Raw genomic sequence first — 23451 nt, forward strand, 5'->3', positions numbered from 1 at the left:
CCGCCAGCGACAGCTGCTGGATCTACTATGATCTACCTATCCCAGCTAGCTGGTTTAACCATTTAGTCCATGCCCAGCAGTTTAGGATTCCATAATATTTTATTTTGTCATCTTCTTACTCTGACTTTGTATCAGATCCATCACATTGTAACTTTCTTGTCTCATGTCTCATAGGTCACTTTGGCCTTTTGAAGACGTTAATATAACATTTCATTTCATTTCTCTCTTTAATTATTTTTCTTTAATTTTAATTTCCTAGGCATACATTAATTCTCTATCTCTCTCTCTTTGATTACCTACACACATACACACACACACACATTTCTCTCTCTCTCTCTCTCTCTCTCTCTCTCTCTCTCTCTCCTACCTACACACACACACACACACTTCTCTCTCTCTCTCTCTCTCTCTCTCTCTCTCTCTCTCTCTCTCTCTCTCTCTCTCTCTTTCTTTCCTACACACACACACACCTCTCTCTCTCTCTCTCTCTCTCTCTCTCTCTCTCTATTTCCTACACACACACACCTCTCTCTCTCTCTCTCTCTCTCTCTCTCTCTCCCCTACACACACACACACCTCTCTCTCTCTCTCTCTCTCTCTCTCTCTCTCTCTCTCTCTCTCTCTTCTTTCCTACACACACACACACACACACACACACACGATGTAGAGAGAGAGAGAGAGAGAGGGGTTGGGGGGGGGGGGGGGGCATAATACCTGCGCAACAGGTGGCGGCCAAGATTTGAGCAGAGCGCAGGCGAAAATGGCCCCTACTGCTCGCGGGTTTCTCTTTTTTCTCCCAATTTTTTTTGCGTCGCTATAGGCGTCGATATATGCGTGGGAAGTAAAGCCTTTCCACACGTATATCGACGTACATTGAGGCGCGTATATCGACGCGTATAGCGACGCCCGCTAATTTCGTCGATATACGCACGTCGATATCTCCATGTTGTGTTGTAGTGATGTATGCTATGGTAGCCACAAGGCCAGACATTGCTTTTGCAGTGGGAGTGATGAGCCGATATATGGCAAATCCTGGCAGCAAGCATTAGGAAGCAGTGAAACACATTCTTAGGTATCTCAAAGATACGGTCGGCAGGTGTTTACGCTTCAGGAACAATGATGCATCCATCGTGGGTTATGCGGATGCAGACTATGTGGGTTGTGTCGACAATAGGAGATCGACATATGGCTATGTTTTCATATTTACTAGAGCAACAGTATCTTGGAGGTCATGTCTTCAAGATTGTACGTTGTCTTCTACTACGGAAGCAGAGTACGTTGCATTGTTAGGATGCACGTAAAGAGGTTGTATGGTTATCTCGCTTGGTTAAAACTCTTGGCATTGATGAGACTCTAGTGATATATTGTGATAGTCAGAGTGCTCTTGCATTAGCAAGGAATCCCGTGTTTCACTCCAAATCGAAACACATTGAAGTCATGTATCATCTTGTGAGAGATTTCTTGGCCAAAAAGCTCATTGATTTGGTCAAGGTACACACTGACGACAACTCAGTAGATGCTTTGTCGAAAGGCTTAGCTTTGGAGCGGTTTACACATTGTAGTGAGTTGATGGGTATAGATTGAAGCCACTATATTGCTTCACGGTTGTACATACCACGTCACTTGGGCTTCGTTGGCCTTCAAGTGAGCGATTTAGGCCAACTAGCCGGACATCCCACTTACTACTAACCCATCTACTAACTTAACCCCATATATACACTTATTCTTTAATACAATAGAATAAGGAGCTGCAACAAGAGGATAACGTTCTTGTGCGCTCCACCCAACAGTGGGTCTCTCTCTCTGCTCTCACACTTGCACTCGCACATGCTTCTCGCGGCACCTTCATCTGCATGTGGTCCTAATTGAACCATCCTTTGGAAACTTCGAACGCTGGATCTTACCCAAAATACAGCCTTCACAAATATGTTTGACAGGTGCTCAAGAGGCGGCAAAGAAGCAATCATATCAAATTTTGCAAACGCAACAAACTGACAAAATTCAGATGTCCAAAATGTGCATACCAAAGTTTTGCATCTGAAATAGCCTTTTGAGTCCACAACTGCATTTGCAAAATTCTACGCGCACTTGTCATACAAAGTGAGCTTATACAACCCACGATATAAAATTCCATATGCAACAATTTCATCACCGAAACTAAGATCATGTACAGTAAATCTGTCATCCACAAATTTGACTACAAGTCCAAGTCTAGCAAGTGCAGATACAAACAAAAGATTCTTCTTGATCCCATGTACATAAAGTGCATCAAGAAGTGTGAAAGAACTGCCAACTCCCTGAACCGGATAAGAGGCATTGTTGGCGCAAGTAACTGAATTCCCATGACAGACTCAAGAGAAATGAACAAATCACGATGTGAGGTAATGTGCTTTGTAGCATCACTGTCAAAATACCACACATGTGAATCTGCAACAACTGACATGCATGCATCATGGACAGTAGGATTATAGGTACACTTTGCAATAAAAGCCCATTTTGCATCAACATCAGCATCATAGTCTCCTTTCATAGAAGACTCAACAATAGCTGCATTTATATTGGAACCAACATTAGTAGTAGAACCAACCTCTTTCTTCTTAGCCTCTTTGGTCTTCAACTTAGAACAATGCTTGATCAAGTGATCATTAGCTTTACAATAATGGAAACGTATCTTCTTTTTGCTCTTATCATCAGAATTTTCAAACGAATTGCTACCAGCAGAAGCATTAGGAACATGTGATTTTTCACTCGCAAAAGAACCATAAAAAGTAGCTACATTGCTATTACCACCTTTTCTTTGGGTAGCAATAAAGGCATGTTCAACTGCACAATGTCTAGTTCTTTTTTTTTTTGGGAAGTCTCTTGCAACAGCAATGTGTACAATGCATCAAACTTGGACAACTTCGGGATTTCCTTGGGTCGTAAGTCTTCAAGTAATAGCAAAAGTCTCGTAAGAACATGGCAAGGCATCAAGGGTAGTCTGCACAAGTGAACTATCTGAAATGACTTCACCTGCAGAAATAAGTTGCTCATTGATATCCTTGACACCAACAAGGAAAGTGTTCATATCATCTTCCTCATGCATAATCTTCGACTCCACCTCTTTGTGCAGCAATGCAATTTTAGCCTCATTGCGACCTGCATAAAGACCAACTAGAATATCCCAAGCTTGTTTTACAAATTTCGTTGAACAAATGTGAAAAGTAATAGTGCGCTTGACATACAATGCATGAGCATGCACATCTTTTACATCCCTACGAGCTTGTTCTATCGTAGGCAAAACAACTCTAATAGTAGCAATCCTTGCAACAAGACCTGCAACATCCTCAACATCACATGTATCCTCATAACCAAGACGTACATCAATGCTCTGCACAATGTTCCAAACGCCCTTTGACACAAGAACATGTAGCATCATATAAGCCCACATATGGTAATTGTCCCCATCCAATTTGTCCTCAACAACAAACATCTTGAACACATCTTTGTTACTGTCAACCATGGTATATGTTGCATCTGATGCGAAAACTGACCAAAAAAAACAACACGTCCTATATAGCACAAACCATAAAAGACCATAAGGGACCTGTTATGCAGAAAACGACGCTGACAAAATTTTAATCTATGCCGTACTGCCTACAAACGCTCTCCAAAAGCTCACATAAATCGAAGAAAGTGAGCAAGCATATGCTGGAGCTGCTGGTGACTAAGCTCGAGGAGACGCAACTCTGATACCAATTGTTGGAATTAGGGTTACAAGAAATCACACAGGGCTTGGAGAAGAGGCAGGAAGCTCAAGACACACAACAAAGAATATATTACCTAGTGTGCAATGGAAAGATAGATAGCCCTAGAATGATGGACGTATATACAATGCACGAGGGAAAACACCACCTAATGAGGGAAAAAATGTCTCGACAATCCTAAGTGTGTTCACACACATCACTACCACATGTATATGGTAACATTTTTTTGCCCCATTGGATCCATCGATCTACTTGCTTCTTGATGTGGATGCACATCTACCCATGAAGACGTCTCACATGCCTTCTCCTCCGCTTGGAAAGCGGTGAGCACTTAGGCTTTAATGGTATACAACTCTTCTAGTATGAATAGCTAAATTTCTCCTTTAGGCTTGGTTCCAGAGCGCATGTCCTCCAACTCATCCTTTACTTGTCAATTGCTTCATCTTGTGTTGTCACTTTGCTTTTGAAAGAGATCACACTCCATTTTTAGAGTGTGGTCTCTGATAGGGCCCTCTTGACCATTACCCATTTCTTTCTTGTACGCCAAAATGGCTTGCTTGATTACCTCTTCCATCTCATCCCTTGTTGTCTTGTCATCCTTTGCCATCTTCTTGCCTGATTTCATGGGAGTATCGGATTGAAGTGACTTCCCTCTCTCATACAAATGCAAGCATGTGCAAGAATGAATGCACGACACTGCCAAAAGTTGCCCTTTGATGGGTAAGGAGGCCCCTTGCCTAAGCTAGGTGCCTCCTTTCTTTCAAGAGAAAAGCTTGCCCTCTCCTTGAGACGCTGGCCCCCTGCTTGAAGCTGCCCCTCGGAGCTAAACACCTCCCTTGCTTCATAAGCACCCCCTCTGGTTAAGTTTCAGACTACCTAATTCTTACTGCACGGTTGGAACAGAGCTGCCGTACGAATGGAATTAAGTGGGGGGAGAGAGAGAGAGAGAGAGATTTCCGCATGTGTATTAGGAGTCGAGGATGGGTATCCTTTGTCGTCTCCCCAAAACAAAGCAAGAAAAGATATATATATATATATATATATTGAATCAACAACATGCATACCCAATTCTACGAGAGCAGTAGCCAACAGAAAAGAAATTCAATTGCATGAACCGACCAAAGCAGCTGTATTATTTACACACCTAAAATCCTCAGTTTTTTGACGCTATAGAATGTAATTTACACCAACTTCCACACACATCATCCTTTCCTAATCTATTGAATAATTCATTCGCCATATAGTCGTCCCAAGGTACTCTCTTTGAATTAACTAATTGGCTGGCCTAAAACAAGAGCTTTCTGCCTGCGGACTTCTGCATATGAGAATCCATATCTTCGCACTTTCAGCAGCATATTCGCAGGTCGCCACAGGGATGGAAAAGTGCTGAGACTCATGTTGTTGGTGCTATCACTGAGAGAAGACAACCGCCGAAGTGATTGTGTGCTATACAACGTTACCCAGGCCGCGTTGTCCATGGAGGCGATGATGAACACAACATATCATGGCTCGGGGTCAGACTTGAGTCTAAACTCTGGAGCTGTTCTACCAGTTGAGATCTCTTTTCCTTGAAAAAATCAAGCCTTGATGTTAGCTCAGCAAGAGCTGATGATGTGACCTGTGGACGTTGGTACATGGCTGCCGCTGATGTCTTCTGTGTGAAGAACATTCCATTGCATTAGCATAGATCAACTGCAGGATTATGAAGTAACCTAAGCTTTCAAAATGTCTGTAAAGGTGTTGCAGAATAAAACTGTCTTCTACCATACCTCGACATCAGCAAAGTTTCTCTTTCCAGCCTGCAATACGGCATCGTTCAAGAAATTGCCGTCATTCAGATATGGTGGCATCACTTCAGCCTCTCTAGGATCAAAGTTGTTGGAAGCATCATGCCTACGTCTCCATGAAAATTGTTTGCCACTTAACAATGGAGCAACTGGAGATCGTAATGTTCTCCAGTCATTGCTGGTAGTCAATTCCTGCTGGGCAACCTGCTTCCGCAAGTTCAAACCTCTTGCCCTTTCAACTTTCAGCACCTCCTGCAGGCACCTACCTCAGGACGTTGCAGGAAAACTTCAAACTAACTTTGAAGTACCCAAACAGATAGGGGGTAAAAAAGACCTTGGCAGCTTCTAAAGCATTTCGTTGTTGTATCATCATTTGTTCCAAAGCTGATGCATGATCATGTCTGTTCTGCCCCTATCAGGTCACAAGAACCAAATGTAAATGTGATGGCTAGCATGTAAAATTAAACCTTCATTGCTATGATAGAAAACATGAATGAGTTGCAATATGAGCAGTATCAAGACTAGGGTGATGAAACAAATCTTGAAGTGCTAAACAGGGTTAACTTGTTCATGAAAGTACCACACATGTTATAGTGTCCTACAGAATTCCTCAAAAACCAGAAGCAGGAGAATGAAATCAATCTGCAAACACATCCTAAAGCAGCTACAAGGATGACAACAAACTTCCTCCATAAGCTACAGGGAGACTGATTGGTAGCTTCCTCCATATGCTACAACTGTGACAAGAATTCCTATATAGAAAAGCCAGCAAGACCGTCACTCCAACATCAAGCTTAGGCATAAAGTTTTGAGCAAAACCTACTTGAGTACCATGTCCAATTTTTCCCCATTGAAGAGAAGCAAACACATTCAGAGGGGCACGGCACAAACAGATTGATCTTCCTGCAATGGTGAACTTAAGTAACATTGGATTTCTGATGCTGGCCCAAGGATGAATCAGCTGCAAGACTGTTCAGATGGCCCACCCAGCACATCTGTGACAATGGAGCAGCTAGTTCTATGCAACTGCCAGCACTGGTGTCTTTGTCCTAGTTCTAGTGCTTAGCTGACCATAAGCTTCTGTTTCAATATGACACTCCTACTTGCAATAAATGGGTTATCAAAACTACCAGTTTCCCTAATGAAAACTTTGAAGTGCTATAACATCGATGCATCTCCTTGGTGTAACAGACCATTTAAGTCCCAATTAAATATTACTTAAGATTACTCTTGCCCAGCTTTCGTTCTAAGACAATTTTTAGGTGTTATGAAGCATTCAATGTACCTCCTTGGTGTGTTGCCCCTCTTGCTCACATAGCTCCTGTTGAAGAACATTCCTTCAAGCAGCAACAAGGAAGCTGATTATTGGAGTACTCAACACAGAAAAACATCACGCACATAACCATGCAAAAGTTAAAAAAATGTTCAAAAAACGAAGACAACACCCTCTAGACTGCTGCACAAACATTATCAATTGCTTCAGTCAACAACAGTGCAAAACCTAGCCTGACTACAAAAAGGCTCAAATTATGGCCTCTTCTAGACATTCATAAGGATCCACAGGAGCAGAAAACAGCACACTCACTGTTGTTCTCTAGCCCATTGATGCCGTTCATGTATATCTGGCACTGAGCTATTGTTTTGCTGGCGGTGCTGGCTCAGTTGCGCATGAAGTTCAGCTACTCTTTGTTTTAATCTGGCTACATCTGCTTCCGCGACTGCTATCTCCTCAAACTCAACCCGAGTCTAATCTAATCACAAAAGAGTGGTACTGTTTTAAAATAAAAAACTTGACGAGCTTATTGCTCAGCAATCAGGAGCATATAAACCAAAATTGTGCATACCTTTGCATCAAGTTTACGTGTCAAAGGAAACTGAGATGCTGACATGCTTAAACCAATCTCCAGTGCAGCTCGCAGTTCTCGCTCTGCTTGCAATTGTTCTTGTAGTCTTGTGACCTTCAAAAAATTACCACTTCAGAAATTTTGTGCACAAGTGCCATAAGTTCAAGCGAGGCCACAAAGATAACACTTAGTTAGGTGAAACTAATGTTAAGTGCTTCATTATGATTCTGGTAAGAGAAGAACTCTCTCTCGACATAGTTTTGTAAATCAAGCTCAATTTACATGTCCATCAGCAGAGTTTTTAGCATAGAGCAACTCTTTTACACTATTGTAAAACCAATGAGAAATGAGGAACCTAACATTACCGACCTTTGGTGAGGTTGGCTCTAGTTATAAGCCTAGACTAAATTCATACTAAAAATCTGAGAATGATCACTTCGTTAGAGACGAAAAAGTTGGGAAAACCTATAGACTAAATTCGTACTGAAAATCTGAGAATAGTTGACTTTCTTAGAGATGAAAAAGTTGGGAAAACTAATGCCCATAATTTGTGAAGGTTTTGACAATAATATGCGGTGTTTGGTTCCAAAATCCCCATTGATGAGAAGCTATGCTGGACTTTGGAGGTCCTATTGACTGGCTTAATAAAACTCCATCCTTAGCTTCACTGGGGCCTGCAGTCTACCCATAATATTAGAAAAAGCAGAAAAGATACTGATGCCAAATATTTGATGGTTGCCTTCATGAAATATCTTACTCTCTTATTTTGTTTGTCCACTACCTATCTAAGAGCCCGTATAACGTCGACCTCTGCTTTAACAAAACATAAAAGCAATCCCCTTTTACCCTAATGGCTAGGGCCTTCCTAATTGGATGGTTGATTACCCATGCTGCAACGGCTCTCAGCATATGATTCACAAAGGAAGCTCGATAGAATCAAGAGAGGAATCAGTATTTCGTATACCTTGACAGGAATCATTATTTCGTATACCTTGACAGGAAACAAGCTGCCAAGTCACAATCAACTACTCTGTAAAAATCTTTGAAAGATCTGAAAGCTCATTTGAAAAGGAGAAGACCTTCCAATCAGTATTGAGTACACACAAGAGAAATGAAATGAAATGATATACTAACATCTTCAAAGGGCCAAAATGACCTATGAGACCAATCCGTATTTCATTTCTCTGCGCACATGTGCACAAGAGAAATGAAATGATATATCAACGTCTTCAAAAGGCCAAAATGACCTATGAGGCCAATCCGTTACGAACTGGTGAAACGGATACCATGTCTCAGTACAAAAAATAGATGCTAAAATGAATCTAGAAGTGCTACTAGCTGGAACTGTGTGGGGTATGTGTAATCACTGATACAGAGAGAGAGAGAGAGAGAGATGAAACGAAACGAAACGAAATGAAATATTAACGTCTTTAAAGGCCAAAGTGACCTATGAGACCAGAAAGTTACAATGTGGTGGATCTGATACAAAGTCAGAGTAGCAAAAATAACATAACAAAATAAAAATACTATGGAATCCTAAGCCGTTCGATGTGAACTAAGCAGCTGGCTGGGATAGCTAAATAGCTAAATCACAAGAGATCCAACATCGGTCGCTGGCAGATCTCATCAATATCCTCCATGGTCAATAGTCTGACCGGGCGTCGTGCATGCCTGGCCAAAGTGATCCAAATCTTTTGATGCAGCTCCGTCAATTCTGTGTAGTCCTCCGCAGTTGTGGGCGTCTGGATCTCCCCAGCTCAATCACTCGGTCGATCAGTGTGCCTCTGGTGTGAGACAAATGTGAGCTCTGTTGTGGTAGTAACTCCTCCGGCTGTCCAGCGTCTGTTCTAAAGAAATCTGTGATCCGTCTCTAAGACTGGCTAGCCTCTCCTCTCATCAAGCTCTCCCTGTGTCTGCGCAGCTCGAGCAAAAACAAACCCAAGCATCTCTGATCTTCGTACCATAAACTCTCGAGAGTGGTCCAAAACCCTCTTTGAACAAGCAATGGAAGCGGCCTCGTATCTCGTAGTAGACGAGGCAGCGGCATGTGTAGTGCAACTCTGTCTCAGGCTCCATGTCACACAAGGGGCATGTCATGACCTCTGCTCGTACTCCGCTGTATCTCCCAGTCTCAATCCGCAGCTAGTGTGAAGATGTGCCCATCTGGCCAATAGCACATCGTATCCCATGAGACATGTGGGTGTCCATGTATCTGGGTCTCGTCACAAAACCGTCCTCCGTAAGCTGGAGAAGATATTCTCTGTAGAAAGCCATCTTCGTGCCCAGTTCATGTGCTCTTGGTGTCTAGCTGAGTCAAGTCCTGGCGAATGAGCCCGGTGAACTGTGTAAGAGTGAGAGATGGTGCATACAATGAGTACTGGAAGGGTGGCGATCTGTCTATGTTGAACCCAAGCACCTGAAACCATGATGCCATCTCCCCATACCAGCATGTTGTATCTCCCTGCATGGCTAACTGTCGAGAGGACTCAAGTACAAGGCGGACATATTTGTCTCTGAGAAGTTCCCACATGCGGTGTATGAAGGAGACTGATCTGATGAGCGCCTCAACCACTACTGGGTGGGGGCTAGCCCTGCATGGCTAACTGTCGAGAGGACTCAAGTGCAAGGCGGGCATATTTGTCTCTGAGAAGTTCCCACATGCGGTGTATGAAGGGGACTGATCTGATGAGCGCCTCAACCACTAGTGGGGGGGGGGGGGGGGGGGGGGGGGGGGCACTAGCTCTGCTCGGATAATGGCACGTGGTATTGAAGCCTTGGCTCTAATGAGCCGCGAGATCATAGAGACCAAAGGTTTCTCCATGTCCCCCCATCCATCAGTGCGACCCGACCTCCCGTGATGATCCAATGAAGGTCCCCATATCTCAGCTCCATAGAGCAATGCAAAAACCACAAGAGTGTCACAAAACCAGAGCTTCGTCCGAGGCACCTAAAACTGAACCTGCGAACGCATCCTCTCCAATCTACCCAATGCTGCATGGGCTCTAGTCAATTTGGTCTCTGCTGCCCTCCTTAATGAAAATGCTGGTCCGCTTAAACCACTCCAAGGTAAGTGTAAGCATCTGTTATACTCCACTATCTCCTGTCCGTATGTGAATGTAGGTGCTGACTTCCTGATCCACTGTGGGGTGATTAAACAAGATAACCTTGGTTTTACCAAGGTTGACAGACAAATCACTTTTGTGGGCAAACAACCTATGCAAAGCATCCAAATGACGTTGCATCCCCTGCGGGGAGTTGGATATCAACACAATATCATCAACATATAACAATAGTGGAATCCATATCCCTGCCAACTGTGCACCTCTATCACCATCGCTCTCAATGTAGTCAGCAACCTCATCCAAATACATACCGAATAGAGTAGGAGAGAGCGGGCAGCCTTGCTTAACCCCAATAGTGGAGTGAACCGATGTAGATAGACCCTCTGAGGTGCGTACATGCCCCACTACTCACCTGTATAATGCCATGATCCCCCAAATGAGCTTTGTGGGTACTCCCATCTCCTGTAGTCTGTGTATCAATCCAGCTCTGGGTACTGTGTCAAATGCTTTGCAGAAGTCCACAAAGCTACAATAGATTCGTCTCCCATGTGATCTGCCCTCGTCAATGATGGCTCTGAGTGTCAAGATATGGTCAAGAGTAGAAAAGCCTCTCCTGAACCCTGCCTGCCCGCCGGCTGCGCGTATCCTCTCCCTCTCTGCCCATCTACTGAGCTGCTGCTCAAGAATGGATGCGTACAACCGTGCCAATGTGTGTCCAATCATGATAGTGCGATAATTCCCAAGCTCCATAGGGTCTCCTGACTTGAAGATAGATACAATAGTAGATAGGGCCTAGGCTCCAAGTATCAGGCAAGCCTTCACACGTGGCACGGTTAAACATGACTGCTAGAAGCTCTGCTAGTATATCTCTGGCATGCATGAAATGCTCAGCCACTAAGCCATCATGATCATATGCTCTCCTAGTCCTCATCTTGTCAATGGCCTTCTTCACCATCCCAACGGTGAAAAAAGCACATCCTTGTGGGCATGGATCGGGGGGGAGGGGGGGTCGAGAAGGGGCGGCTGTCCACGGACTGAGAGAGAGAAATGAATTGAAATGAAATGTTATATTAACGTCTTCAAAAGGCCAAAATGACCTATGAGACCAAAAAGTTACGATTGGTGAATCTGATACCATGTCTGAGTACGGAAATTACAAAGTTACAAAGAACTAATACTAAAACACTAAGGAGAAAGGAAATTTGGGGGGGGGGGGGAGGGGGGGAAGGGGGTTCAAATGAAATTTCTCATCGATCGCTGTCGGATCTCATCGACCTCCACCATGGCCAGTACTCTAGTTGGGCATCTTGCAGGTCGAGCTAGAGTGATCTGTATCTTCTGTTGTGGCCTTCGTCGGTAGTGGGAGACCCCCCGAGGTCGTGGATGTCTGGACCTACCAAGCTCAGTGGCTCGATCAAGCAGAGTACCTCTAGTATGAGTAGGCTCTGAGATCTGCTGTAATGACTGCTCCGTTGGCTCTCCTCTGGCTAGTGCAAAGAAATCTGTGATTCGTCTCTGAGACTGTCTTTCCCCTGATGTCCTCAGCAAGCTCTCCCTAAGTCTGCGAAGCTCTAGCAGGAACAATCCGAGACACTTCTGATCCTTGTATCTCATGACTCTAGAAAAAGGTCCTAACCCTTCTCTGAACAGGCAGTGGAAGCAGCCACGTATCTCATAGTATGCCGGGCAGTGACATGTGTAGTGCAGCTCTGTCTCTGGCTCTAAGTACATAGGTGACATATCCTGGCTCCTGCCGGCACCCCTCGAAATCGGCCAGTTTCGATCTAGAGCCGATGTGAGGATGTGCGTATCTGTCCAATAGCGCATCTTATCCCATGAGATAAGTGTGTATCCATGTATGCTGGCCTAGTCACAAAGCCATCCTCCGTGAGTTGGAGAAGATGCTCTCTGTAGAAGGCCATCTTCGTGCCCAACTCCTGTGTCAGCTGTATCCATGTGCTCCTGGTATTTATCTGAATCAAATCCTTGCGTATGAGCCTAGTTATCTCTGTCTGTGTGAGAGACAAGGAGGGTGCATCCAAGGAGTATTGAAGCGGGGGTAATCTATCCATTTTGAGACCATGCGACTGAAACCATGATGTCATTTGTCCATACCAACATGCTGTATCGCCTTGTAGAACTAGTTGTCGAGATGACTCCAAGGCAAGCCTAGCGTATCTGTCTCTGGGGAGATCCCATAGACCGTGCATACAGGAAACTGATCTCGTCAGTGCCTCTACCACAAGGAGGGGGGGGGGGGGGGGGGGCGGCTAGCTCGGCTCGAATAAGCTCATGTGGTACTGAGGCCTTAGCCCGAATTATCCGAGCGATCATAGAGACCAGAGGCCTCTCCATACATCTCCATCCATCTGTGTTGCCAGATCTCCCATGGTGGTCTACTGAGGGTCCCCATACCTGAACTCCATAGAGCATAGCTGGAGTCACCAGAGTGTCAAAAAGCCAAAGCTTTGTTCGCGGTTCCTGAAACTGAACCTACAAACACATCCTCTCCAATCCGCCCAAAGCTGCATATGCTCTCGTCAGTCTAGTCTCTGATGCTCTCCTTAGTGAAAACACCGGTATATTGAAGACTACCCCAAGATAAGTATATGCATCTGTGTACTCCACAAAGCATGATACATACACTCGAGGATCGTGTGAAGGCCCAAGATGAGGAAATCGCACTACTCAAGAAAGAGCTTGTAGAAGTGAAATCGCACAATGTCCTCGAAGAAGGAGAGCTTCAACCCTCTGTCATTGAAGAACTTAACACGATAAAGGAACAAGTACGGGCCATCAAGGAAGGTGGGGAGCAACAAAAAGAAATGACGACCTTGTGGGTGGATATCAACACAAAGACCCAACAAAAAGCAGAAAAGGCCGAAAAATGGATCGGAATTGTCAAGAAAGGAAAAGGCAAGGAAATAACCCCCACTCCCACGCCAACCATCATCAACTTGACACTAGAAGAGGAGCAAAGGAGACGTGTGCGGGCCTTACACATAAGGATATGCGGCCTCAGAGACCAAGATAATGTGGATAAAGAGGTGAAAGAACTCATGACTCTAGTGGGAGTCAGCGAGCAGATGCATACGAGGGCTTGGAGAGTGGGCACTAAGAAAAGTGGGAGCAATGGAGAAACCTCGACGGAAACGGCACTCATTCTCCGCTTCCCCTCCATGGAAGAGAGAGAGAGAGAGAGAGAGAGAGAGAGAGAGAGAGAGAGAGAGAGAGAGAGAGAGAGAGAGAGAGAGAGAGAGAGAGAGAGAGAGAGAAGAAGAAGAAGAAGAAGAAGAAGGAGAGTTTTAACGCCGTAGGAAACTATCCCAAGAGACCTTAAAGATCTAGCCGACGAGAGTTGAACTCAAGACCTGTTATTCAAGTGGGAAATGGCATAACCAATCTACCACACTTAGGTGATAGCAAGGTTATACCATTTTCCTCTTTTATTAGCACACACACACAGACGAGAAGAAGAGAGTTTTAATGTCGTAGGAAACTATCCCAAGAGACCTTAAAGATCTAGCCGACGAGGAGAGTTGAACTCAAGACCTGTTATTCAAGAGAAAAATGGCATAACCAATCTACCACACTTGGGTGATAGAAAGGTTATACCATTTTCCTCTTTTATTAGCACGCGCGCGCACACACACACACACACACACACACACGAGAAGAAGAGAGTTTTAACGTCCTAGGAAACTATCCCAAGAGACCTTAAAGATCTAGCCGACGAGGAGAGTTGAACTCAAGACCTGTTATTCAAGAGAAAAATGGCATAACCAATCTACCACACTTGGGTGATAGAAAGGTTATACCATTTTCCTCTTTTATTAGCACGTGCGCGCGCACACACATGCACGCACGCGAGAAGAAGAGAGTTTTAACGTCGTAGGAAACTATCCTACGTGACCTTAAAGATCCAGCCGACGAGAAGAGTTGAACTCAAGACCTGTTATTCAAGAGGGAAATGGCATAACCAATCTACCACATTTGGGTGATAGAAAGGTTATACCATTTTCCTCTTTTATTAGCGCGCGCGCGCACACACACACACACACACACGAGAAGAAGAGAGTTTTAACGTCGTAGGAAACTATCCCAAGAGAGAAATGAAATGAGATGAAATGTTATATTAACATCTTTTGAAAATAAAATGTTTAACGTCTTCAAAAGGCCATAGTACCTTGAGACCAAAAAGTTACAATGTGGTGGATCTGATACAAAGTCTTAAGTAATAAAAATACAATGGCTAGATGTCAACTAAGCAACTAGCTAGGATTGTGCAGGATATGAGTGGAGGGTGGAGTGAATGGGGTCTTAAAACAACACAATGTGGGTGTATCCTAAGAAAGAGCAAAATCACAGGAGATCCACAATCGGTCGCTGGCTGATCTCATCAATCTCCTCCATGGTTAATAGTCTGACCGAGCGTCGTGCATGTCGGGTTAAAGTGTTTCGAATCATTTGATGCAACCTCCGTTGATGCTTTGTAGTCCCGCAGTCGTGGACGTTTGGATCTCCCCAGCTTGGTCGCTCGGTCGATCAGCGTGCCTCTAGTGTGAGGAGAGTGTGGGCTCTGCTGCTGTAGTAGCTCCTCGGTGTGTCCTGTGTCTACTCTAAAGAAGTTTGTGATCCGTCTTTGAGACTGGCTAGCCTCTCCTCTCATCAGGCTCTCTCTGTGTCTGCACAGCTCGAGCAAAAACATACCCAAGCATCTCTGGTCCTCGTACCCCATGACTCTCGATAGTGATCCAAAGCCCGCTTTAAACAAACAATGGAAGCAGCCTAGTATCTCATAGTAGATTGGGCAGTAACATGTGTAGTGCAACTCTGTCTTAGGCTCCAAGTGACACAAGGGGCATATCCTGGCCTCTACTAGTACTCCACTGTATCTCTCAGTCTCAACCCGCAGCTGGTGTGAAGAAGTGCGTATTTGACCAATAGCACATCGTATCCCATGAGACAAGTGGGTGTCCATGTATCTAGGCCTCGTCACAAAACCATCCTCAATGAGCTGGAGAAGATGCTCTCTATAGAAAGCCATCTTTGTGCCCAGCTCCTGAGCCGGCTGTATCCAAGTCCTCCTAGTATCTTGCTAAGTCAGATCCTGGCGGATGAGCCAGATCTCAAACAGTGTAAAGAGTCAGAGAGGATGCATCCAATGAGTAGAAGGGGGGCAATCTATCTATGTTGAACCCAAGTGCTTCAAACCATGATTTCATCTCCCCATACCAACATGTTGTATCTCCCTGCATGGCTAACTGTCGAGAGGACTCAAGTGCTAGGCGGGCATATCTCTCTCTGGGAAGTTCCCATAGGCGATGAATGAAGGAGATTGATCTAGTGAGCGCCTCAACCACTAGTGGGGGGGCAGCTAGCTCTGCTCGGACAATGTCACATGGTACTGAAGCCTTGGCTTTGATGAGCCGCGAGATTATAAAGACCAGAGGCTTCTCCATGTCCCCCCCATCCATCAGTGCGACCCAACCTCCCATGATGATCCAATGAAAGTCCCCATATCTCAGCTCCATAGAGCAATACGGAAGGCACCAAAGTGTCAAAGAGCCAAAGCTTCATCCGAGGCCCCTGAAACTAAACCTGTGAATACATTCTCTCCAATCTACCCAATGTTGCATGGGATCTAGTCAATCTAGTCTCTGCTGCTCTCCTCAATGAAAATGTGGGTCCACTAAAGACCACCCCAAGGTAGGTGTAAGCATCTGTAAACTCCATTGTCTCCTGGCCGTATGTGAATGCGGGTGATGACCTCATGATCCAATGTGGGGTGGTATTAAACACCATAATCTTAGTTTTACCAAGGTTGACAGACAAACCAACTCATGGGCAAACCTTTGCAATGCATCCAAGTGACGTTGCATCCCTCCGGAGAGTCGGAGATCAACACAATATCATCAGCATATAACATAATGGAATCCATGTCCCTGCAAGCTGTGCACTTCGATCACCATCTCTCCCAATATAGTCAAAAACCTCATCCACGTACATACCAAATGGAGTAGGAGAGAGCGGGCAGCCCTGCTTCACCCCAATAGTGGAGTAAACCGGTGTAGATAGACCCTTTGGGCATAGTCACAAGGGACGCCTCAAGGGACGGGGAACGGGGCTCAAATGTATTTTTAGTGTAAAAAAGAGGGCAGGACGGCAAGTGGGGACAGGAAGCCCAAAAATGGGCGTCCCTTGTGACTATGCCTCTGGGGTGCGTACATGCCCCACTATTGACCTATATATTGCCATGATCCCCCAAATGAGCTCTGTGGGCACTCGCATCTCCTGTAGTCTGCGCATCAATCTAGCTCTGGGTAATGCGTCAAGTGCTTTGCAGAAGTCCACAAAGCTGCAATAGATTCGTCTCCCATGTGATCTGCCCTCCTCAATAATGGCCCTAGTGTCAGGATACGGTCAAGAGGAGAAAAACCTCTCCTGATGTTATTACTTAGTCTATAGCAGAATTGCTATTTTCTAATAAGCAAAAGATATAATGATTTTTAAGACTTAATGTGCACATATGAATTAATGCATTCATAGTTATGCGACAAGACGTACGGAGTTTATTACCGTTATGAATTTTCCCGTCGTCCAAGCAATGCAAAACAGCCGCAAACAAAACAGAGCGCCCCAGAATGACCAAAGCACATAAATGAAGATGGACTTCTAAGAACACTAGGTGCATTCTCGGTCAGAAAATGTGCTTAAATGTGCAGGAAAGTCTCGCATAAATTTAGCTCTAGGTAAGGGTCAAATGCTTTGCAGAAGTCCACAAAGCTACAATAAATCCGTCTCCCATGTGATCTGCCCTCCTCAATAATGGCTCTGAGTGTCAGGATTTGGTCAAGATGCACCAATTCCATATTGCCCACGAACTGCTCGTTAAATAACCACGTTGGCTTTGGGAAAGCCTCCACGCTTTTGAGTTTTGGGCCTTAATTAAACTTTGGCCCTTTCACATTACATGACCAAAACCTTTTAAAAACTCTCAACTTTAAAAGGTTTTTGAGACCCCTGCAAAAACATACATTAGAATCGCATTTCATGCATTTAACTTCACAAACTTCCCCGAGAACTTTACCTGGTAATTTCCTGCATAAAATAGCAGGAATGCACCCGGTGTTTTTCAGCCATACGAATGCCAGAACCATTGGGAACAGTGCCCCACTGATAGAGGACGGTTTAGGGACTCTTTAGGGCTAGAAAAAGGGCAAAAACCAGTAAATACACTGTGCTGAATTTACTGTTTTTGGGAAGAAATCAGAGGGTTTTTGTCAGTGGAAGTGAGTTCCAACAGGGGAAATAGTTTCGGGCAAGTTTTGGGGCTGTTATGCTGCCAAATTTTTCCAGAATAGGTGGTATCTAGCTGGATACAGGTAAAGAATTCCCAGGACTCTTCTTTGCAATTTACGCTCTTGAAAAATAAAGAAATACCGAAAGGGGCGCCAATTTTGGGGCCTATAGGTTGTCAACGTCTGCTCGAAGCATTCTAGCTTCCGAGCGGTGTGTGCTTTAAGTGTTAATTCCCGTCGCAGGTTACCTTTCCAAAGTTCTGTGTGTGTGTGTGTGTGTCTAAAGTAAAAAATTTCAGGTGAAAGCCAAAGTCCACCGCCCTATGGGCCGATTTCATGGTTCCATTACTGGGATCTAAATCTCTTTTTCCTCAAGAAGTGAGCCTTGGTTGTTTTGGGTAAAGACAGAGTACAGGAACGCGGGATTACACTATGGCCGACCAAGGGAAGGGCATTATGGAAGAGGGTTCCTCTTCGAACAACAAACAGGAAATTCCTATGGTGTTCGCCTGTCCGTACCTCCTGTTGATGTCAATGTTCCTCCAATACAAGGCTTTATGACTGGGCAACTTGGGGATGATGCGTTCAAGACTCAGTTAGTTGCCGTGGTGAATGTGTTTTCGCAATTGGTGCAGAATCCAAGGTTTATGGAGTTCTTGCAAGCGCCACCAGTGCCACGGCAAAATAGGCAACCTACATCGTGAACAGAGCTTGTTGAGGCTCAAGCCCAAGTACTTTATGCGTCCCAGCACGATAGGAAGCATTTGCGTGTTGCAGAGTCGAGGGCTACAAAATAGGTTCCTCCCGTCCTAGAACAGGTGGTTAGGACACCTATTCCACAGGCTATGCCAGTTCAGCCTGCCACCTTTCATAGCCCGCATGCTGTCTTGAATGGACAGGGAACTGGTTACCAGGCAATGCATCTAGTTTTTCCACCACCCACGGTACATCCTGGGTATTTCGGGGGTGGATATGTGTTCTAGAGTATGGTTGGTTATGCGCTTGGAAGTCAGTCATATGCCAGGAACAGTGTTTAGGGGTATGCAAGGCATGATGCCAAACCCCATGTATGGTAGAATCGGCATGCAGCAAGGTTTTCAGAGCAACCAGGGCCAATTTGGGGTGCCACAGGGTAGTTTTGGCATGGCTGGTTTTTCTGGACAGCAGCCAAATATGGCACCTATGACGCAAAATGTCAATGGCCAAGACGCGGCGATGATCCCTACTACAATGCCCATGTTGCAGACAATTCCTTATGATAATCAGGGGGCACTGGAAAAGCCAAAATCTCACAAAGAAGGTGGTGCAGCTGTAAAGTTTAGCACTTTCAGCAGCTTCGAGGATAAGGCAAAGGCTCTTACTTTCCTCCAACACTTTGATACAGCTTATGCAGGAGGGAATTTTACAAAGGCCTCTAAGGTCAGGAAAGCTGCCACTTTCTTGAAAGACAATGCCCTTACATGGTGGACGACATTGTTAATGCAAGGACAGGCACCCGCCACTTGGATCTACCTCAAGCAAATGTTTGCATCTGCTTGGCTGTCAAATGAATTTGAAGCCGACGTCATGACAGATTGGCACCAACTTACTTTGGCTACATGCAAGAGCTTGCTGGAGTACAATCGGAGGTTTTGTAAAGCGTTACTCTCAATAACCTCCTATAGATTTGTGCCATTGACAGAGTAGATAGAGAAGTATTGTTGTGGGCTGTCTAAAGGGCTTCGGGACTACTGTACCAAGAACGGAGTGGCTACCCTCACCCAGCTCATGGAAGTTGCTAACATTGGTCTTGCCATGTTGAAAGGAGAGGACAGTGGGTTTCCAAGCAACGAGAAAGGAGGGAAGCAAAAGAAAAATTCAGCGAAGAAGCCCTTTGTGAAAAGGGCACACACCCCTGGCAAGGACCCCTTTGGGCGGGCTGAAAAGGTGACGTGGTTGTTGACTTGGCTGGCTGGCTGCGGGACAGAAAATGCTAACGTGGCAAACTCCGTAAAGCTGATGACGTCGGAGCCCGCAAATCCAACGGAATTTGCGAAGGCTGCAGCTGCGGCAATTCTGCTTTTTGGCATGCTTTTTGGTTACGCATGTTGGGAGAGAGAAAGCCTTTGAATTAAAGCATAAAAGAGAAAGAGAGAGAAAGCCTTTTGCTTTATTTTATTAAAGAATAAAAGAGAAAGAGAGAGAAAGAGCCTTTGCTTTATTTTCCACACAGTTTTTGATTTTCAGCTTTTAGGGCTCTGCTTTTAGCATCCCTTGTAATCTTTAAATACACGGGTTGGCCTCTCATAACTCAAAGCATCTGGACGCAGAGTCTGAATGTAAGTGCCTGCCCGCACTCTTGTACTTTGAACACAGATTAATATAAAAAGAAATACTGAGAGGGGCGTCAGACTTTGGGGCCAATATCTCTAGGCACGGAACTCCGCCGGGGCCAGTGTCGAATCAATTGTGAACTGTGAACTGTTTTGAAGTATTTATTTGTGCTGTCATGGCAAATTCTTGACTTGGAGTGTCCAAGTCTGTTACAATGGTATTAAAGCACGGCAAATTTCTCTTCTATGGGAAATCCAATCCCAAATTTTTTTCTCGCGGCACCTATGGATTCAAGCAAAGATCAGTCAATTCCCTCTGCATCCGAAGATGCAAGAAGGGATCACAACGAAGATTCAGGCAAGGAGTATGGCCCACCTCGGCCTACTCAGGCGGAGAGTCGAGAGATAGAGCGTCAACGATTGATCGGCGACATGATGCTTAATTTTGCCAAGGACCCGAAAATATATGAGCAAGACCTCTTTGGAGGAAGTGCACACGCAGGGGTAGAAAACCACACCACCACCCCCAAACCCGCTCTCAAGAAACCTCCTGCTCCCAAGAAGTATACAGAGAGGGGATTAGAAGAGGTGGTTGATGCACGAATTGCTCAGCTTTTTGACATGCAAAACAAAGCTAAAAGCACGACAAAAAGCAAAAGAAAGGCACTGACTTCTCAGGTTATTTGGGTCGTCAGTCGACATTTGAAAAGGCAAAGAAACTGAAGAAGCGTGTTCGATTTGAAGGAGTACCCAGTTCTCCTTCTTTTTCTTCTTCTGACAATTCTTCTAGCTCATCTAACTCGAGCGAAGAAGACCGAAAAGGCAAAAAGCGAAGCAAAAAGCAACGCTTCGGAAAGGGCAAGAAAAAGGCTAAGAAGTCTAAATCTTGTCCAGTGATTGACAGTTGTACAGAGGACTTGTCTTCAGATAGTTCGGACTTTGATGATAACAACTTTTATGCAAAGAAGAAGAATTTTTACAAAGCCAACCAGTATGACTTTCTGGAAGACAAAAGCAAGAAAGTACTAGAGTTTAAGAATGGTGAACAATCAATTAAATTTGACACGTTTTCTGGTTATAGAGATGCTTCGAAGGCTTTGTCTTTTGTACAGCAATTTGACATCGCTTTCGCGGGAGGGTGTTACTCAGAGCACTCTTAAGATTCGGAGAGCTGCCTCTTACTATAAGGGGAATGCTCGAACTTGGTGGTCCACGCTTCTATTAAACAAGAGTGCGCCAGTTAAATGGCTGAAATTCAAGAGGCTTTTTATTTCCTCTTGGCTGACTCAAGAGTATGAATGTGATATACGAACTGCTTGGAACCATCTTCGGATGACTAACAAGGATACAGTGGACGCTTATTGCGAGAGATTCTAGAGCTCTTTTCTACCCGCCTCTTCATTTAAGAAGACCTTGTTCAAGGAACAGATTGAGCGGTTTACCGTGGGTCTACCTACGAAGGTCCGAGATCACTGCTTGGAACAAAAGTCACCTTCCATTCAAGAGTCGATGAATCATGCCAAACAGGGTTTTGCCATTCACTCAGGCAATTTGACCTACCCCACCGATGAGATCATGACACAAAGAGCCGAACAGACTTCGACAAATGAAAGTAGAAAGAGAAAGAGCAACCCAGAAAAGAAGGATGCACAACCCAAGCTCACTCCTTAGGAGAGAGCTCCCTACATCAGGGAAGGAAAGTGCTTTGGATGCGGGGAAACTGGACATATCTCCGCGAAGTGTCCTAAAAAGGCACAGAATGAATAGGATGAAGAAAGGCCAAAAAGTTCTAAAGCAGCTGAGGGATGTGGTAGAAAAGGCAAATAAAAAGCAGCACTCATTGCGTGGGACCCGAACCGAATTAAGTAAATGAAAGTACAACTTTATCATTTTTAGGGAAAAAGGAAAGATCAAGAAGCTCTTTTGAAGGAGCCAAGGCCAACTTCTTGTGAATTGGAAGCTCCATTTGGAATTACACCCGACAAGCTGAGGCCACAGGCGGAGGTAGTTCGAGTGGCACCCCGACAGGATGTTGCCATTACATCGAGCATTGGCAAACTTCGTTTGCAATGACAGGGGTGTTTGGGGCACGCGGAGTTCTACGTAATTGCCTTAGAAAGTTGTGACGTTCTACTCGAAATCCCTTGGAACCACAAGAACAACGCCGTGGTTGACTACCGGGCCGAGAATGCGACTTTGACAATTGAAGGGCTCAGAGATTGTACTTGATGAACTTCAGTTTCTTTACTCATTTTTTATGGGAGAGAATTGAACGATGGATGAAGGTCGAATATGTTTTGACCTGAACAAAAGAACGCCAAGATTTTCTCCACACTCATGCCGATTTCTTTTCAGAGGGCATGTCAGGCGAGTTACCACCCGCTCGTCCTGAAGATCATGCTATTGATCTGATACCAGGAAGCACACGATCGAACCAGCCACCTTACCGTGTGAGCCGAGCCCAGAACGAAGAGATTATGAACCAAGTGAAAGACCTATTCAAAAAGCGTCTTGTCCAGCCTAGTACTTCACCGTATTGCTCTCTAGTGTTGTTGGTTTTGAAGAAAGACGGATCTTGGAGAATGTGCATCGATTATAGAGCTCTCAACAAAATCACCATCAAGAACAGATTTCCGATTCCTAGGATCGATGATATACTGGACAGATTACACGGATCCTCGTGTTTTAGCAGGATTGATTTGAAGAGTGGATATCATCATATCCGAATCACGCCGAAAGACGTCTACAAGACAACCTTTCGAACGACTTTTGGGTTATTTGAGTTTTTGGTGATGCCTATTGGCTTAACCAATGCTCCTACAACATTTAATCGGATGATGGACAGGATTTTTCGAGAGTATAGACTATTTGTTGGCGCTTTCTTTGACGACATCATTGTTTTCTCCAAGGATGAGACAGAACATAGAGATTATCTTACTTCAAGTCTTTCAGGCATTACAAGATCACAACAGCAGGAATGCAGATGGATCCGGCCAAGATAGAGACTATCCGTGATTGGCCCGATTTGAAGAATGTCCAAAAAGTTAGAAGCTTCTTGGGACTGTGTTCGCACTACAGGTGGTTCATTCGAAAGTTTGCAGAGGTTGCTTCCCCTTTGCATATCTTGACATAGAAAGGAGTCCCTTTCTCGTGGGGACCCACAGAGGTGACTGCCTTTCAGACTTTGAAAGAGAAATTGACTACGGGACCAGTTTTTGACTTTGCCGGATTTGCATAAGTCATTTGAAGTATATTGTGATACTTGTGGTCGTAGTCTGGATGCGGTCTTAATGCAAGAAGGCCAATGTCATTGCCTATGAAAGCCGATTGTTTTCAAGGCCGGAATTGATAGTACAAATATGTGAGAAAGAGCTTTTGGCGGCTATCCATGCTCTTAAT

The 23451-nt window shown here is 44.7% G+C and overlaps 1 protein-coding gene across 6 annotated transcripts in view; it reads right to left on the reverse strand.

The window, feature by feature from the left end:
• Nucleotides 1-4828: 4828 nt before the first annotated feature.
• The window catches only part of LOC147466122 (rho GTPase-activating protein 6-like), a 57762-nt gene continuing 39139 nt past the window's right edge, over nucleotides 4829-23451 (reverse strand). For 5 of the 6 annotated variants that reach the window (XM_086524173.1, XM_086524141.1, XM_086524150.1 and 2 more), the window contains 6 exons: nucleotides 7378-7491; nucleotides 7119-7279; nucleotides 6819-6870; nucleotides 5868-5945; nucleotides 5516-5785; nucleotides 4829-5400 (listed from right to left, as the gene is read on the reverse strand). In XM_086524173.1, coding sequence (XP_086380299.1) covers nucleotides 5203-5400; nucleotides 5516-5785; nucleotides 5868-5945; nucleotides 6819-6870; nucleotides 7119-7279; nucleotides 7378-7491 — 873 coding nt within the window. In that variant the 3' untranslated portion in view covers nucleotides 4829-5202. The remainder of the gene's footprint in view (nucleotides 5401-5515; nucleotides 5786-5867; nucleotides 5946-6818; nucleotides 6871-7118; nucleotides 7280-7377; nucleotides 7492-23451) is intronic. The other variant, XM_086524164.1, reaches the window with a different exon arrangement.

This window comes from Adiantum capillus-veneris, chromosome 1 (genome assembly GCF_014529385.1).
Source record: "Adiantum capillus-veneris isolate H3 chromosome 1, ASM1452938v2, whole genome shotgun sequence".
Taxonomy (NCBI): domain Eukaryota; kingdom Viridiplantae; phylum Streptophyta; class Polypodiopsida; order Polypodiales; family Pteridaceae; genus Adiantum; species Adiantum capillus-veneris.